This window comes from Palaemon carinicauda, chromosome 13 (assembly GCF_036898095.1).
Source record: "Palaemon carinicauda isolate YSFRI2023 chromosome 13, ASM3689809v2, whole genome shotgun sequence".
NCBI lineage: Eukaryota > Metazoa > Arthropoda > Malacostraca > Decapoda > Palaemonidae > Palaemon > Palaemon carinicauda.
The window spans coordinates 128,433,631-128,452,756 of record NC_090737.1 but is presented as its reverse complement, the minus strand read 5'-3'; the positions used below and the strand labels follow the sequence as shown (position 1 = coordinate 128,452,756).

General features: G+C 29.2%; 1 protein-coding gene across 1 annotated transcript in view; it reads right to left on the bottom strand.

Annotated features, from left to right (window-relative positions):
* Dbx overlaps positions 1-19,126 on the bottom strand; it is a 58,502-nt gene that overhangs the window by 14,583 nt on the left and 24,793 nt on the right. Inside the window, exon 3 of the mRNA XM_068385289.1 lies at positions 3,371-3,494. Coding sequence (XP_068241390.1) covers positions 3,371-3,494 — 124 coding nt within the window. The remainder of the gene's footprint in view (positions 1-3,370; positions 3,495-19,126) is intronic.

Below are 19,126 nucleotides of genomic sequence, written 5' to 3'. Positions count from 1 at the left end.
AATCGCAAAAGATATATTTACCCAAACAGTTGTTAATAAATAACATTTGAGGTCTCGTTAATTACAGTACAAAGTTGCTAACACAGCCGTTATTAGCATTTGCTCCCTCAGGACGATGGTATCCTTCACAGGGAATGGATTCATCCCCTCCCATGTTAATTAGGTTTTATATATGCAATGTATTCCAATCTGCTTTCATTATTACCATCATAGTTATGTATCCGGTGAATGACTCTATTATGATCGTAATGAACGTCCAGATGGGTTATGTAAGTTAGCTGAATTTCAACTCATTTTTATGGGAATAATGTTTCTGTAAAATTAGCATATACGATTAGAATTTTTTTAATCATTGGATAATTTTTTATTTGGATTATATTTAGTATATTTAGGATATTACTCTATTTAGGATTTGATTAATATTCAGGTGTTCGTATACAGGTTAGCGAAATTCAAACCCAATTTCATAAAAGTTGATAAAATCTCATTAGAAATAGATTTTTATGTGAGGAGGCCGTTGGGGCGGTCATTTAAGGGCCTGTATTCAACTGAAGCTTTAAGAATAAAAAGAGATTGGGAAAGAACTGTTAAAAAACCAAAGAAGCTGAAAAACCCAGGTTGTAGAAGATGGAAGCTTATGGGAAAGTATTTTGAAGGCTTACCGCAAACAAAGCTATAAATCCACTTTTCATAAAAGGGAGTTGGCGTTAAGGAAAACCAAGGGAGGAAGAGAATTCGAAAGCCAGATAGTGCATAGAAAAAAATAGAGAGGAAGGGAGCGAAGAACAATGCCCAAGCACACAGATTGCCGGTAATGGCTCGCCTTGTGATTACGTAAGAGTTATAGAAATCAGGGAGAGATCACAAAGGTGAAGTAGGGGGAGGGGGGAGGTAGGGATACTGTTTGAAAGAAGGCAATGGATTCCAGTTTAAAATGAGTGAAAGATTCTCCATTTTGAAAACTAAAGAATGAAGAGCACTCCTGCCTGGTTGGGGCTGAGAAGTGACGTCATCAATATGGCTATCACTACGTAAGGGTTTTTTTTTTTTTTTTTTTTTTTTTTTTTTTTTTTTTTTTTTTTGATACGGCTCTTCCGTCATTCATCCCTACGCTGCTTAGAAACCCTCAACTTGTTTGTGTCGATTGCATCATCACCATGATCTTAGTATTTACAAGAATTGTTTTTCGTTTTGATTAAATCATCATCATATCCTATGCCTATTGACGCAAAGTCCTCGGTTGAATTTCGCTAGTCGTCTCTATCTTGAGCATTTAATTCAATAATTCTTCAGTCATCATCTACTTCACGCTGCATAGTCCTCAGCCATGTAGGCCTGGGTTCTTCAACTCCTAGTGCCATGTGGAGCCCAGTTAAACGTTTGGTGAACTAATCCCTCTTGGGGAGTGCGAAGAGCATGGCCAAACCATCTCCATCTACCCCTCACCATGATCTCAACCAAATATGGCACTTGAGTAATCTCTCCTATAGTTTCATTTCTAATCCTGTCCTGCCATTTAACTCCCAATATTCTTCTGAGGGCTTTGTTCTCAAATCTTCCAAATCTGTTTCAGATTGTTTCATTTTCGTACCACGACTCATGTCCATACAATAACAAAGATCTCATTAATCTAAAATATAGTTAAAAAGTTTAAGATAATTTAGTATAACTAAGAATTTGAGTCATTAATTGGTTTACATTCAAATGGAACATTGCGCAAAATTACATTCGTGAGTAATGTGTGATTAATTTGTCTCTTGAGATTTGTATTTGTCTAAATATAAGTCCTATTTGTGAAGATCTACCTCTTAAGCACATTACTAAGCGAGCCTACACATCAAGTGTGGGTGGCCATTTTAGAGATCAAGGAAATTAAGAATATGTTCACAGGGAAATTATGAATAGGTTCACAGGAAAACTAAGAATATCTTCACAGGGAAATTATGAATAGGTTCACAGGAAAACTAAGAATATGTTCACAGGGAAATTATGAATAGATTCACAGGAAAACTAAGAATATGTTCAAGGAAATTATGAATAGGTTAACTGGAAAACTAAGAATATGTTCACTGGGAATTTATTAATATGTTCACTGGAAAACTAAGAATATGTTCACTGGGAATTAATGAATATGTTCTCAGGGAAATTATGAATATGTTCATAGGGAAATTAAGAATATATTCTCAGGAAAATTATGAATATGTTCATAGGGAAATTAAGAATATATTCACAGTGAAATTAAGAATATGTTCACAGGAAAATTAAGTATATGTTCACAGGAAAAATATGAATATGCTCACAGGGAAATTAAGAATATGTTCACAGGAAAACTAAGAATATGTTCGCAGGGAAATTAAGAAAATGTTTATAGGGAAATTAAGAATATGTTTACCACTAGCAACACTATTTCTAACAAAGTATGCCTTGTATGTCAGTGAAGATTTGTTTAGGTGTTTATTGTTTTGCTTTCTCATTCATCACTAAAGACCCAAAGGGATTAATAAACCAAACGCATGAAGACAGGTGACAAAGAACACTTGGGTATAAAAGGGTGTCATGTATTACTACTGAGATGACATAGTACAGGACTTAGTATTAAGGCGGTGAACATCGGAACATATTATTAGGATTAAGAAAAATATAATATAACTAAGGTGATATTGCTAATTGATTGCAAAAGTTATGAAGTACTTATGAGTGTGACAAAGGTCGTGCCGAATGACTAAGGTGATAAAGGTCGTGTCTAATGACTAAGGTGACAAAGGGTGTGTCTTTTGACTAAGGTGACAAAAGTAGTGCACAATGATGAAGGTCGTATCTAAAAACAAATTTGACAAAGGTCGTGTCCCATGACTAAGGTGACAAAGGTTATGTCCACTAACTAGGGTGACAAAGGTTGTTGTCCTGTGACTAAGGTGATAAAAATCGTCTCCAGTGTTGAAGGTCGTATCAAAAACAAATATGACAAAGGTCGTGTCCAATGACTAAGGTGACGAAGGTTATGTCCAATGACTAAGATGAAAAAGTTCGTGTCCATTGACTAAGGTGACAAAGGTCTTGTCCAATGACTACGGTGACAAAGGTCTTGTCGAATGACTAAGATGAAAAATGTCGTGTCCCGTGACTAAGGTGACAAAAGTCGTGTCCAATGATGAAGATTATATCCAAAAACAAATTTGATAAAGTTTGTGTCCAATGACTAAGATGAAAAAGTTCGTGTCCATTGACTACGGTGACAACGGTCGTGTCCAATGACTAAGGTGACAAAGGTCATGTCCAGTGACTAAGGTGACAAAGGTCGTGTCTAGTGACTAAAGTCATCAGACGGTATTAGGCTAATAAAGATCGTACGACAAGCATCATGACTTACTACTTAGGTACGGAGGCCTACAGGTGAGAAGAGGCTGAAGTGGGGAGTGTATCATTGGGCGAGGTCTGGCCAGGGGAGGTAGCCCCCCGGGCAGACGGTCCCCTATACTCGTTACTGGATCTGCAAATTGAAAGAAAATTGAATAAGTAAATAAAGATAATTATTTTTCGCATACAATTAACATGTGGGATTAATTATTTCTCGTGCATTTGTAATGGCTAAAAACATAAGAAATGGGATTTTTTTTTTTTTTTTTTTTTTTTTTACAAGTTCGGTAAGTTATCTTGAGTGCAAATTATGACATAAATACGATTTGTTGCTTTGGGCTCTGTTATAATGACTAGAAATAGGCAAATTTAATTGCAATTTTTAATTATCATATAATACTGGTGTCTTTTTTTTAAATATTCATACATTGAAATAATCATACATATGTATATGTAAGTTCTAGAATGAAAAAAAAAAAAAAAACTCACAGACGAAAACAAAATCAGATATATTTTTGCTTTGCAAGAATTGATTCTGATAAAAAGCAAATATAACAAAATCTCCTTGAGAGATTCAAGTCAACTTGATGAAAAGAGTATTTTTGTGAGGTATAAAGAAATGAAGGTTATAAAGTCAATTGAATGGCATCGAGGTAAAGGGTATACTCATGAGATTTTAATTATGACAAGATTATATAGAAAATAATGAATTAAATCAGCTGTTTTGCAATAATGAACCAAAGGAAAATTTGAAAGTTGAATTTAACGAGGGATCATAGTCGACAAAATAAAAGATTCAAGTCTGCTTTTTGTTTATTGCTGCTGTTTATTTTAGGTAGCTGTAATACGGGTATAACTTGTTAATAATCAAAAGCATATCAAGTCATGTTTAAGTGACTTTAATAGCAAATCCTAATTCATTCATCCGTATTGCCAGTTTATGATGACCTAATTTAGGCTTGTATCATAAGGACGTAGGATCACTATGCATAATTACATTGGTAATCATGAAGATGCACCACGTGTGTAGAAATGTGAACTGGTGAGGGAGGCACTTATTATAGGGCGTTAGTGCCATACCTAATTACAGTAACTGCTAAAACTGTTGTACTTTTACTACCATGTAATTTCGTAATTAATCTATTCTCATCCACACTATGTACTATTACTACCACACTTACTACAACTGCTGCCTACTAATGAAATTTTGAATGATAATGGATGCCTGAATGAGATGACGTAACAATCCTTTAGCATTAACGAAACGATTTTCAGGTAAATATCTTTATAACTGCAAAGAACTTTTTATTATTAATAAGTGCGAGTAACGTTTGATAACCGTGAGTCCGCTTTCGTTCTCTGTATGATAATTAGACGGGGTACCAAAAGGATTCTTACCTAATCGTTTATTAGGTATTTTGTTATCTTTATTATAGAAAATCCTATCTTTCGGATATATACAGTCAGAGGGAATTGGTTGATTATATTTCACATAGTATAATTTAGATGGTTTTTCAAGAAGGCTAAAAAAAGAACCGTCCCATATGGAAATAAAATAAATAATGCTAATTGACCCAGATGTGGTGCACATTAAAATAACTTATTTTGTGTTAATCCAACAGATTTAGTAGATTTGAGAACAAAGCCGTCAGAAAAATATTAGAAGTTAAATGGCAGGACAGGATTAATAATGAAACTACAAGATAGATTACTTGAGTGTCATATGTGGATGAGATCATGGTGAGGTGTAGATGGAGATGGTTTGGGCATGCTCTTCGCACTCCCCAAGAGAGATTAGTTCACCAAACTTTCAACTGGGCTCCACAAGACACTAGGAGAGTTGGAATACCCGGACCTACATGGCTGAGGACTATTAATCAGCTTAAAATAGGAAATGATGAGTGGAGAAGTATTGAATTTAAAGGCCAAGATAGATACGCCTGGCGAAATCTAACCAAGGCTCTTTGCGTCAGAAAGCGTAGGAAGCGATGATGATGATGTGTTAATCCAAAATAATGATAATTGGATAATACCCTGTTGCTTAAATTTCTTTATAAAACGACTCCAAGAACCGTCAACGGTTACGTGGAATGAAAACTTATTCTTTGAATTTAAGTTTTAAGGTTATTTGAAATTTAGGATATAAATTTTTTGAAATTTAGTTTATGAATTCTTTGAAATTTAGGACATAAGTTTTTAAAATTTAGTTTATGAATTCTTTGGAATTTAGGACATATTTTTTTTGAAATTTAGTTTATGAATTCTTTAAAATTTAATTTCAAAGTTAATTTTTTTTTCTAAATTCTTTGAATTTTTTTAATCTGATTTTTTTTTCAAAATTATCAGATTTTATCCAAAAGTCTTTGAATTTTTTTCCTCAAACTATTGATTAATTCATCCTAACAGTTTATTTGATGACTGTTTTAGATTTTATTGTATCTATTTTTTTCTTGCCGATTTTCTATATCGTTTTTATTCATACTTATTCATTTATTTCTTTAGTTTTTTTTTTATTTCTCCAGTGGTACAAAGAATTATCTTTTAATTTATGGATACATAATTTTTTTAAATAGATATCATATTATAATTTATCTGGTATTTTACGTAGCTTTTTCTTAGATCATTTTACATCACCAAGACGACCCATTCATTCAACCCACTGGGATATGTTCTCTCTCTCTCTCTCTCTCTCTCTCTCTCTCTCTCTCTCTCTCTCTCTCTCTCTCTCTCTCTCTCTCTCTCTCTCTCTCTCTCCTAACATCCTAGATAGGATGCCGAGCGAGATGAATAGGAAGGGTGTTCTCCTGTGTAAGGATAAGGACTGGTCGCCAAAATGGGCAAAGGCGAAGTCTTTCAATCTCCTGGAGAGGACATTTGACAGACAGACAGACAGACAGACACAGCGACACAGACGGATTATATTCAGAGATGAAACTGATTATTGCACAAAATTTTTGATAGTTTATGGTGGATAATGGAGGCTATGTACAGTATATATATATATATATATATATATATATATATATATATATATATATATATATATATATATATATGTGTGTGTGTGTGTGTTTGTGTGTGTATATGTATATATATATATATATATATATATATATATATATATATATATATATATATATGTATATATATATATATATATATATATATATATATATATATATATATATATATGTGTGTGTATATATATATATATATATATATATATATATATATATATATATATATATATATATATATATATAATATACATATCTATATATATGTATATATATATATAATATATATATATATATATATATATATATATATATATATATATACATCCGGTCATGCTCAGGTGGGGGAGAGGAAGTAGTCATACCGTGGTGAGAGGGGGGATGCGTGTGTATCTATCTAAATATTTAGCCGTCATTCTTTAAGAGTCGCGTATATTAGTATTAACATAAAATAAATCTGACGTAAAAAGTAATGTGCACAAATATTGAAAGTCAAGGTGACGTTTAAGGAATACCGGACGTCATCGGTATATATAGCCTGAAATATCCTGTGGACTAGGCGTAGGGGTAGCAACCTCACTCCCAAACAAACTAGCTGAAAATCAGAAGTTTATAACCGTCTGATGAAGCCTGTTACCCTTCAGCGGTGTGGTGCTAATGGTTGAATTAATAATTTATAAGTTTTGTGGGATGAACTTACTGGCTATATGCCTTTTTGCACGAGGTCGTTTACCCACCCCATCAACTGATTGCCAGAATCATAGCTCACATTTAATGCCAACTAGACATAAAAGATTTCATGAAACGTTCTCAAGTCGTTGCGTCTATGACGGTTCCGCTTGATTTAAGAGTTTAAAGGTCACTCGTGAATGGCAGACAGTGTCATTGCCCTAGCAAGCAGGACAATCCCCTAGAGCGGTGTTTCCCAACCTTTTTTAAATGATTACCCTAAAATTTCATTTCCAACTAATCAATGACCCCATTGAACATATACCCGGTAACATCTAATGTTTTTTGCAGCCACCTGATGAACTGTATGGATCATGTAGCCCGCTATTGGCTGCTTATACTTAAGGATCCAAAACAAAGGCAAACTTTTCCATTATTGAGTTTTCCTTTAAAATAATTATTGCAGATTTTGTGTATGAATTATGGCAATAATTATGGGAATGTGAATAACTCAATTTCAGAACATCTTGATTACCTCAAAAATACGGGTCCATTACCCCACTGGGGTAATTTACCCCAGGGTTCGGAAACACTGCCCTAGAGAATGGTCGCATATACATTTGAGCGCCTAAGCTCCCTATCCAACCAAGCTAGGACCAGGGAGAACCAGGCAATGGCTGCTGATGACTCGGAAGGTAGACTTATAGGCTCCCCCAACCCCACTCTACATCCTTAGCTCACAAGGATAGTGAGGTTGCAGACACTACGAAAAATTATCGAGCTTGTGTGGGGCTGTTTCTTGAATATAAACAGTTGCCATCATTGAATCTGTTTCTCGGGATATATTTGAAAACTATCAATTGGAAAGGGTCAGAATACCATTGAAATTTTTAAAGTTTTCGAGATCGAATTTGATATCTTTTCATCGAGTTTTCTCAGACAAATATGAAAACTTATTTCCTGGGAAAAGATAGCGATGGATGTGTCCGAAAAGTCAAAGAATTTTCATCTGTATAGAACTCGTTGAATTTTCCATAGAGAATAAGTAGATTTACTTCTAAGAATTCAATGCCTTTCATCTGTATGGAATTGATTCTGTAAATGAGACAATTAATTTCTCGGTACGTCATGATATTACAGTTATCTTTTAGTACTAATGAAACCAGCATGCTCATATCAGACCAAAAACTATTTTATGAGATTACAGTTAAAGTTATTTTTTTTTCATTATTTTGTCTTTCCACTTTGTTAATTTTTTGAATTTTCGTCTTTATCTATTTGGCCAAATTAATGAAATAGGAATGAATCAAGCAAGGTTATGACCCATCGAAAACAGATTTTGTTTTTGATTTATCTTACTTTAGATATTTCAGTAATTATAAGTTTTATTTTTTTCTATTGTGATAATTTTGGTATCACTTGGGGATTTGAATTTTTGTGAACAGAAAAATTACTCTCTCTCTCTCTCTCTCTCTCTCTCTCTCTCTCTCTCTCTCTCTCTCTCTCTCTCTCTCATCATTTTGGTATCACTTGGGGATTTAATTCTTTTCTTGGAATGAAAAATTAGTCTCTCTCTCTCTCTCTCTCTCTCTCTCTCTCTCTCTCTCTCTCTCTCTCTCTCTCTCTCTCTCTCTCATATACATTTTTGAGTGCCAGCGGATACCAACTCTATTTCCTATTTTATTATTTCCTTCTTTTTTTAGGTATCACGAAACGGCAAAGTTGAAATCCAGCCCTTGGTAAAAGAAAAGGATTTTTACATATCTCACATATTTCACGGAATTATTTTTTTTTCTTTTACTTCATTTCATTTCATATTTGAAAGTCAAAGGACATTCCTAATTTCCACTTCGGTAGATGAAATGGCCAGATGGTTGTCAGGATGAGTGTTCACTTTTTTTTTCTTTTTTTTTTTGTTGTTGTTGTTGTTTATATTTTTTTGTTTGTTTACTGTTGTTCCCGTTATCCGCTCGCCGGCTTTTTTCCCAATTTACTTTTACTTCATTAATCTTTTTTTTCCAGTGTTGGTGTATACATGTTCGTCATTATACTTTTTTTTTTTGTGTGTGTGTGTGTGTTATTTTTCTCGTTTACGTTTTCTGTTTCTACATATCTATCATTTTTTGTTATTATAGATTTTGATTTATATATATTATAATCTTATTTTTTTTTTCTTTATGTGATCTGTTTTGACATATAAATTTTTACACATATGTTTTGTATTTTTATTTTTATACTTTACGTTTTTTTTTTTTTTTTTTTTTTAATATCAGTAATTTTTTTCTTATAGATTTCGATTTACTGCTCAACTTTTAATGTTCACCTCTTGTGATGTATATGCTTTACATTTTTTATTTTACCTTTACAGTGTTAATTTTTCTAAATGGAATTTTTATGTTAATGTCTTCATCGCTTTTCGACTTTCATTTTCGTTTTGGTTTTCCAATTATATTATTCATATAGATATTTTTCATTTTTATTAACTTCCATTTAATAGGATTTCGATTAATTTAAACCTTTTATTGGCTTATGATTTAATCCTTTATTTACTTTTTTTTTTCAAAGAAATCTACATTGATTTCTTCCCTATGTTACATTATGCAAGTTGTTCTGCTTTCATCATATGAGATAGAAGAAATAATAATTATTGTTTACTTAGCCTTACATTGATATATTAATGTCACTAATTTCATTATAGATATTCAGTTCAATTTTTCTCATACTAGGGTATGCAGGTAAAAATCTTGCTTTTTAGTTCTATGCGTTTGTGAAGCATGTTTCCTGGAATATGTGTAAGTATATATGTATATATATATATATATATATATATATATATATATATATATATATACACATATATATGTATATATATATATATATATATATATATATATATATATATATATATATATATATATGTGTGTGTGTGTGTGTTTGTGTGTGTGTGTGTGTGTTTGTGTGTGTGTTGTGTGCGTGTGTGTCTTTTAGCGCATAAAAATGTTTGAAATACATATATATATATATATATATATATATATATATATATATATATATATATATATATATATATATACACACACATACACTGTAGGTATGGGTGTTGAAATAAAGGACATATAAGAAAAGGTGCTGTATTATAACTTTGTGAAATATATATTTTGCTAATGAGAAATATAATTTTCTATGTTTAGTAAAAGGTACCAAAATAGAATGTTCAGTATAAAGAAAAATATCTAACCAGCAAAAGAAAAATATATAACCAACAAAAGAAAGAATCGGAAATGTAATTACTGTCGTATGGGAAATGCGTTGAAAGACATTTTTGATATGTTACTTATAATTGCAAATATTTTAATGCGAATATAGAGACCCCATTATGTAATGGAGAATAAAGTTAAAAAAATCGGAAATATATTTCAATTGGAGATATACTTAAAATCTAGAGACCCCATTATGTAATGGAGAATAAAGTTAAAAAAAATTCGGAAGTATATTTCAATTGGAGATATACTTCAATTCTAGAGACCCCATTATGTAATGGAGAATAAAGTAAAAAAAAAATTCGGAAATATATTTCAATTGGAGGTATACTTCAATTCTAGAGATCCCATTATGTAATGGAGAATAAAGTTTAAAAAAAATTCGGAAATATATTTCAATTGGAGGTATACTTCAATTCTAGAGATCCCATTATGTAATGGAGAATAAAGTTTAAAAAAAATTCGGAAATATATTTCAATTGGAGATATACTTCAATTCTAGAGATCCCATTATGTAATGGAGAATAAAGTTTAAAAAAAATTCGGAAGTATATTTCAATTGGAGATATACTTCAATTCTAGAGACCCCATTATGTAATGGAGAATAAAGTAAAAAAAAAATTCGGAAATATATTTCAATTGGAGGTATACTTCAATTCTAGAGATCCCATTATGTAATGGAGAATAAAGTTTAAAAAAAATTCGGAAATATATTTCAATTGGAGGTATACTTCAATTCTAGAGATCCCATTATGTAATGGAGAATAAAGTTTAAAAAAAATTCGGAAATATATTTCAATTGGAGATATACTTCAATTCTAGAGATCCCATTATGTAATGGAGAATAAAGTTTAAAAAAAATTCGGAAATATATTTCAATTGGAGGTATACTTCAATTCTAGAGATCCCATTATGTAATGGAGAATAAAGTTTAAAAAAAATTCGGAAATATATTTCAATTGGAGATATACTTCAATTCTAGAGATCCCATTATGTAATGGAGAATAAAGTTTAAAAAAAATTCGGAAATATATTTCAATTGGAGGTATACTTCAATTCTAGAGATCCCATTATGTAATGGAGAATAAAGTTTAAAAAAAATTCGGAAATATATTTCAATTGGAGGTATACTTCAATTCTAGAGATCCCATTATGTAATGGAGAATAAAGTTTAAAAAAAATTCGGAAATATATTTCAATTGGAGATATACTTCAATTCTAGAGATCCCATTATGTAATGGAGAATAAAGTTTAAAAAAAATTCGGAAATATATTTCAATTGGAGATATACTTCAATTCTAGAGATCCCATTATGTAATGGAGAATAAAGTTTAAAAAAAATTCGGAAATATATTTCAATTGGAGATATACTTCAATTCTAGAGATCCCATTATGTAATGGAGAATAAAGTTTAAAAAAAATTCGGAAATATATTTCAATTGGAGATATACTTCAATTCTAGAGATCCCATTATGTAATGGAGAATAAAGTTTAAAAAAAATTCGGAAATATATTTCAATTGGAGGTATACTTCAATTCTAGAGATCCCATTATGTAATGGAGAATAAAGTTTAAAAAAAATTCGGAAATATATTTCAATTGGAGGTATACTTCAATTCTAGAGATCCCATTATGTAATGGAGAATAAAGTTTAAAAAAAATTCGGAAATATATTTCAATTGGAGATATACTTCAATTCTAGAGATCCCATTATGTAATGGAGAATAAAGTTTAAAAAAAATTCGGAAATATATTTCAATTGGAGGTATACTTCAATTCTAGAGATCCCATTATGTAATGGAGAATAAAGTTTAAAAAAAATTCGGAAATATATTTCAATTGGAGATATACTTCAATTCTAGAGATCCCATTATGTAATGGAGAATAAAGTTTAAAAAAAATTCGGAAATATATTTCAATTGGAGATATACTTCAATTCTAGAGATCCCATTATGTAATGGAGAATAAAGTTTAAAAAAAATTCGGAAATATATTTCAATTGGAGATATACTTCAATTCTAGAGATCCCATTATGTAATGGAGAATAAAGTTTAAAAAAAATTCGGAAATATATTTCAATTGGAGATATACTTCAATTCTAGAGATCCCATTATGTAATGGAGAATAAAGTTTAAAAAAAATTCGGAAATATATTTCAATTGGAGGTATACTTCAATTCTAGAGATCCCATTATGTAATGGAGAATAAAGTTTAAAAAAAATTCGGAAATATATTTCAATTGGAGGTATACTTCAATTCTAGAGATCCCATTATGTAATGGAGAATAAAGTAAAAAAAAAATTCGGAAATATATTTCAATTGGAGATATACTTCAATTCTAGAGATCCCATTATGTAATGGAGAATAAAGTTTAAAAAAAATTCGGAAATATATTTCAATTGGAGATATACTTCAATTCTAGAGATCCCATTATGTAATGGAGAATAAAGTTTAAAAAAAATTCGGAAATATATTTCAATTGGAGATATACTTCAATTCTAGAGATCCCATTATGTAATGGAGAATAAAGTTTAAAAAAAATTCGGAAGTATATTTCAATTGGAGATATACTTCAATTCTAGAGATCCCATTATGTAATGGAGAATAAAGTAAAAAAAAAATTCGGAAGTATATTTCAATTGGAGATATACTTCAATTCTAGAGACCCCATTATGTAATGGAGAATAAAGTAAAAAAAAAATCGGAAATATATTTCAATTGGAGATATACTTCAATTCTAGAGATCCCATTATGTAATGGAGAATAAAGTAAAAAAAAAATCGGAAATATATTTCAATTGGAGATATACTTCAATTCTAGAGATCCCATTATGTAATGGAGAATAAAGTTTAAAAAAAATTCGGAAATATATTTCAATTGGAGATATACTTCAATTCTAGAGATCCCATTATGTAATGGAGAATAAAGTTTAAAAAAAATTCGGAAATATATTTCAATTGGAGGTATACTTCAATTCTAGAGATCCCATTATGTAATGGAGAATAAAGTTTAAAAAAAATTCGGAAATATATTTCAATTGGAGGTATACTTCAATTCTAGAGATCCCATTATGTAATGGAGAATAAAGTTTAAAAAAAATTCGGAAATATATTTCAATTGGAGATATACTTCAATTCTAGAGATCCCATTATGTAATGGAGAATAAAGTAAAAAAAAAATTCGGAAATATATTTCAATTGGAGGTATACTTCAATTCTAGAGATCCCATTATGTAATGGAGAATAAAGTTTAAAAAAAATTCGGAAATATATTTCAATTGGAGATATACTTCAATTCTAGAGATCCCATTATGTAATGGAGAATAAAGTTTAAAAAAAATTCGGAAATATATTTCAATTGGAGGTATACTTCAATTCTAGAGATCCCATTATGTAATGGAGAATAAAGTTTAAAAAAAAATTCGGAAATATATTTCAATTGGAGGTATACTTCAATTCTAGAGATCCCATTATGTAATGGAGAATAAAGTTTAAAAAAAATTCGGAAATATATTTCAATTGGAGGTATACTTCAATTCTAGAGATCCCATTATGTAATGGAGAATAAAGTAAAAAAAAATTCGGAAATATATTTCAATTGGAGATATACTTCAATTCTAGAGATCCCATTATGTAATGGAGAATAAAGTTTAAAAAAAATTCGGAAATATATTTCAATTGGAGATATACTTCAATTCTAGAGATCCCATTATGTAATGGAGAATAAAGTAAAAAAAAATCGGAAATATATTTCAATTGGAGGTATACTTCAATTCTAGAGATCCCATTATGTAATGGAGAATAAAGTAAAAAAAAATCGGAAATATATTTCAATTGGAGATATACTTCAATTCTAGAGATCCCATTATGTAATGGAGAATAAAGTTTAAAAAAAATTCGGAAATATATTTCAATTGGAGGTATACTTCAATTCTAGAGATCCCATTATGTAATGGAGAATAAAGTTTAAAAAAAATTCGGAAATATATTTCAATTGGAGATATACTTCAATTCTAGAGATCCCATTATGTAATGGAGAATAAAGTTTAAAAAAAATTCGGAAATATATTTCAATTGGAGGTATACTTCAATTCTAGAGATCCCATTATGTAATGGAGAATAAAGTTTAAAAAAAATTCGGAAATATATTTCAATTGGAGATATACTTCAATTCTAGAGATCCCATTATGTAATGGAGAATAAAGTAAAAAAAAAATTCGGAAATATATTTCAATTGGAGATATACTTCAATTCTAGAGATCCCATTATGTAATGGAGAATAAAGTTTAAAAAAAATTCGGAAATATATTTCAATTGGAGGTATACTTCAATTCTAGAGATCCCATTATGTAATGGAGAATAAAGTTTAAAAAAAATTCGGAAATATATTTCAATTGGAGATATACTTCAATTCTAGAGATCCCATTATGTAATGGAGAATAAAGTTTAAAAAAAATTCGGAAATATATTTCAATTGGAGATATACTTCAATTCTAGAGATCCCATTATGTAATGGAGAATAAAGTTTAAAAAAAATTCGGAAATATATTTCAATTGGAGATATACTTCAATTCTAGAGATCCCATTATGTAATGGAGAATAAAGTAAAAAAAAAATTCGGAAATATATTTCAATTGGAGATATACTTCAATTCTAGAGATCCCATTATGTAATGGAGAATAAAGTTTAAAAAAAATTCGGAAATATATTTCAATTGGAGATATACTTCAATTCTAGAGATCCCATTATGTAATGGAGAATAAAGTTTAAAAAAAATTCGGAAATATATTTCAATTGGAGATATACTTCAATTCTAGAGATCCCATTATGTAATGGAGAATAAAGTTTAAAAAAAATTCGGAAATATATTTCAATTGGAGATATACTTCAATTCTAGAGATCCCATTATGTAATGGAGAATAAAGTTTAAAAAAAATTCGGAAATATATTTCAATTGGAGATATACTTCAATTCTAGAGATCCCATTATGTAATGGAGAATAAAGTTTAAAAAAAATTCGGAAATATATTTCAATTGGAGATATACTTCAATTCTAGAGATCCCATTATGTAATGGAGAATAAAGTTTAAAAAAAATTCGGAAATATATTTCAATTGGAGATATACTTCAATTCTAGAGATCCCATTATGTAATGGAGAATAAAGTTTAAAAAAAATTCGGAAATATATTTCAATTGGAGATATACTTCAATTCTAGAGATCCCATTATGTAATGGAGAATAAAGTAAAAAAAAATTCGGAAATATATTTCAATTGGAGATATACTTCAATTCTAGAGATCCCATTATGTAATGGAGAATAAAGTTTAAAAAAAATTCGGAAATATATTTCAATTGGAGATATACTTCAATTCTAGAGATCCCATTATGTAATGGAGAATAAAGTAAAAAAAAATCGGAAATATATTTCAATTGGAGATATACTTCAATTCTAGAGATCCCATTATGTAATGGAGAATAAAGTTTAAAAAAAAATCGGAAATATATTTCAATTGGAGATATACTTCAATTCTAGAGATCCCATTATGTAATGGAGAATAAAGTTTAAAAAAAATTCGGAAATATATTTCAATTGGAGATATACTTCAATTCTAGAGATCCCATTATGTAATGGAGAATAAAGTAAAAAAAATTCGGAAATATATTTCAATTGGAGATATACTTCAATTCTAGAGATCCCATTATGTAATGGAGAATAAAGTTTAAAAAAAATTCGGAAATATATTTCAATTGGAGATATACTTCAATTCTAGAGATCCCATTATGTAATGGAGAATAAAGTTTAAAAAAAATTCGGAAATATATTTCAATTGGAGATATACTTCAATTCTAGAGATCCCATTATGTAATGGAGAATAAAGTAAAAAAAAAATTCGGAAATATATTTCAATTGGAGATATACTTCAATTCTAGAGATCCCATTATGTAATGGAGAATAAAGTAAAAAAAATTCGGAAATATATTTCAATTGGAGATATACTTCAATTCTAGAGATCCCATTATGTAATGGAGAATAAAGTTTAAAAAAAATTCGGAAATATATTTCAATTGGAGATATACTTCAATTCTAGAGATCCCATTATGTAATGGAGAATAAAGTTTAAAAAAAATTCGGAAATATATTTCAATTGGAGATATACTTCAATTCTAGAGATCCCATTATGTAATGGAGAATAAAGTTAAAAAAAAATTCGGAAATATATTTCAATTGGAGATATACTTCAATTCTAGAGATCCCATTATGTAATGGAGAATAAAGTTAAAAAAAAATTCGGAAATATATTTCAATTGGAGATATACTTCAATTCTAGAGATCCCATTATGTAATGGAGAATAAAGTTTAAAAAAAATTCGGAAATATATTTCAATTGGAGATATACTTCAATTCTAGAGATCCCATTATGTAATGGAGAATAAAGTTTAAAAAAAATTCGGAAATATATTTCAATTGGAGATATACTTCAATTCTAGAGATCCCATTATGTAATGGAGAATAAAGTTTAAAAAAAATTCGGAAATATATTTCAATTGGAGATATACTTCAATTCTAGAGATCCCATTATGTAATGGAGAATAAAGTTTAAAAAAAATTCGGAAATATATTTCAATTGGAGATATACTTCAATTCTAGAGATCCCATTATGTAATGGAGAATAAAGTTTAAAAAAAATTCGGAAATATATTTCAATTGGAGATATACTTCAATTCTAGAGATCCCATTATGTAATGGAGAATAAAGTTTAAAAAAAATTCGGAAATATATTTCAATTGGAGATATACTTCAATTCTAGAGATCCCATTATGTAATGGAGAATAAAGTTTAAAAAAAATTCGGAAATATATTTCAATTGGAGATATACTTCAATTCTAGAGATCCCATTATGTAATGGAGAATAAAGTTTAAAAAAAATTCGGAAATATATTTCAATTGGAGATATACTTCAATTCTAGAGATCCCATTATGTAATGGAGAATAAAGTTTAAAAAAAATTCGGAAATATATTTCAATTGGAGATATACTTCAATTCTAGAGATCCCATTATGTAATGGAGAATAAAGTAAAAAAAATTCGGAAATATATTTCAATTGGAGATATACTTCAATTCTAGAGATCCCATTATGTAATGGAGAATAAAGTTTAAAAAAAATTCGGAAATATATTTCAATTGGAGATATACTTCAATTCTAGAGATCCCATTATGTAATGGAGAATAAAGTTTAAAAAAAATTCGGAAATATATTTCAATTGGAGATATACTTCAATTCTAGAGATCCCATTATGTAATGGAGAATAAAGTAAAAAAAATTCGGAAATATATTTCAATTGGAGATATACTTCAATTCTAGAGATCCCATTATGTAATGGAGAATAAAGTTTAAAAAAAATTCGGAAATATATTTCAATTGGAGATATACTTCAATTCTAGAGATCCCATTATGTAATGGAGAATAAAGTTTAAAAAAAATTCGGAAATATATTTCAATTGGAGATATACTTCAATTCTAGAGATCCCATTATGTAATGGAGAATAAAGTAAAAAAAAAATTCGGAAATATATTTCAATTGGAGATATACTTCAATTCTAGAGATCCCATTATGTAATGGAGAATAAAGTAAAAAAAAAATTCGGAAATATATTTCAATTGGAGATATACTTCAATTCTAGAGATCCCATTATGTAATGGAGAATAAAGTAAAAAAAAAATTCGGAAATATATTTCAATTGGAGATATACTTCAATTCTAGAGATCCCATTATGTAATGGAGAATAAAGTAAAAAAAAAATTCGGAAATATATTTCAATTGGAGATATACTTCAATTCTAGAGATCCCATTATGTAATGGAGAATAAAGTTAAAAAAAAATTCGGAAATATATTTCAATTGGAGATATACTTCAATTCTAGAGATCCCATTATGTAATGGAGAATAAAGTTAAAAAAAATTCGGAAATATATTTCAATTGGAGATATACTTCAATTCTAGAGATCCCATTATGTAATGGAGAATAAAGTTTAAAAAAAATTCGGAAATATATTTCAATTGGAGATATACTTCAATTCTAGAGATCCCATTATGTAATGGAGAATAAAGTTTAAAAAAAATTCGGAAATATATTTCAATTGGAGATATACTTCAATTCTAGAGATCCCATTATGTAATGGAGAATAAAGTTTAAAAAAAATTCGGAAATATATTTCAATTGGAGATATACTTCAATTCTAGAGATCCCATTATGTAATGGAGAATAAAGTTTAAAAAAAATTCGGAAATATATTTCAATTGGAGATATACTTCAATTCTAGAGATCCCATTATGTAATGGAGAATAAAGTAAAAAAAATTCGGAAATATATTTCAATTGGAGATATACTTCAATTCTAGAGATCCCATTATGTAATGGAGAATAAAGTAAAAAAAAAATTCGGAAATATATTTCAATTGGAGATATACTTCAATTCTAGAGATCCCATTATGTAATGGAGAATAAAGTTTAAAAAAAATTCGGAAATATATTTCAATTGGAGATATACTTCAATTCTAGAGATCCCATTATGTAATGGAGAATAAAGTTTAAAAAAAATTCGGAAATATATTTCAATTGGAGGTATACTTCAATTCTAGAGATCCCATTATGTAATGGAGAATAAAGTTTAAAAAAAATTCGGAAATATATTTCAATTGGAGGTATACTTCAATTCTAGAGATCCCATTATGTAATGGAGAATAAAGTTTAAAAAAAATTCGGAAATATATTTCAATTGGAGATATACTTCAATTCTAGAGACCCCATTATGTAATGGAG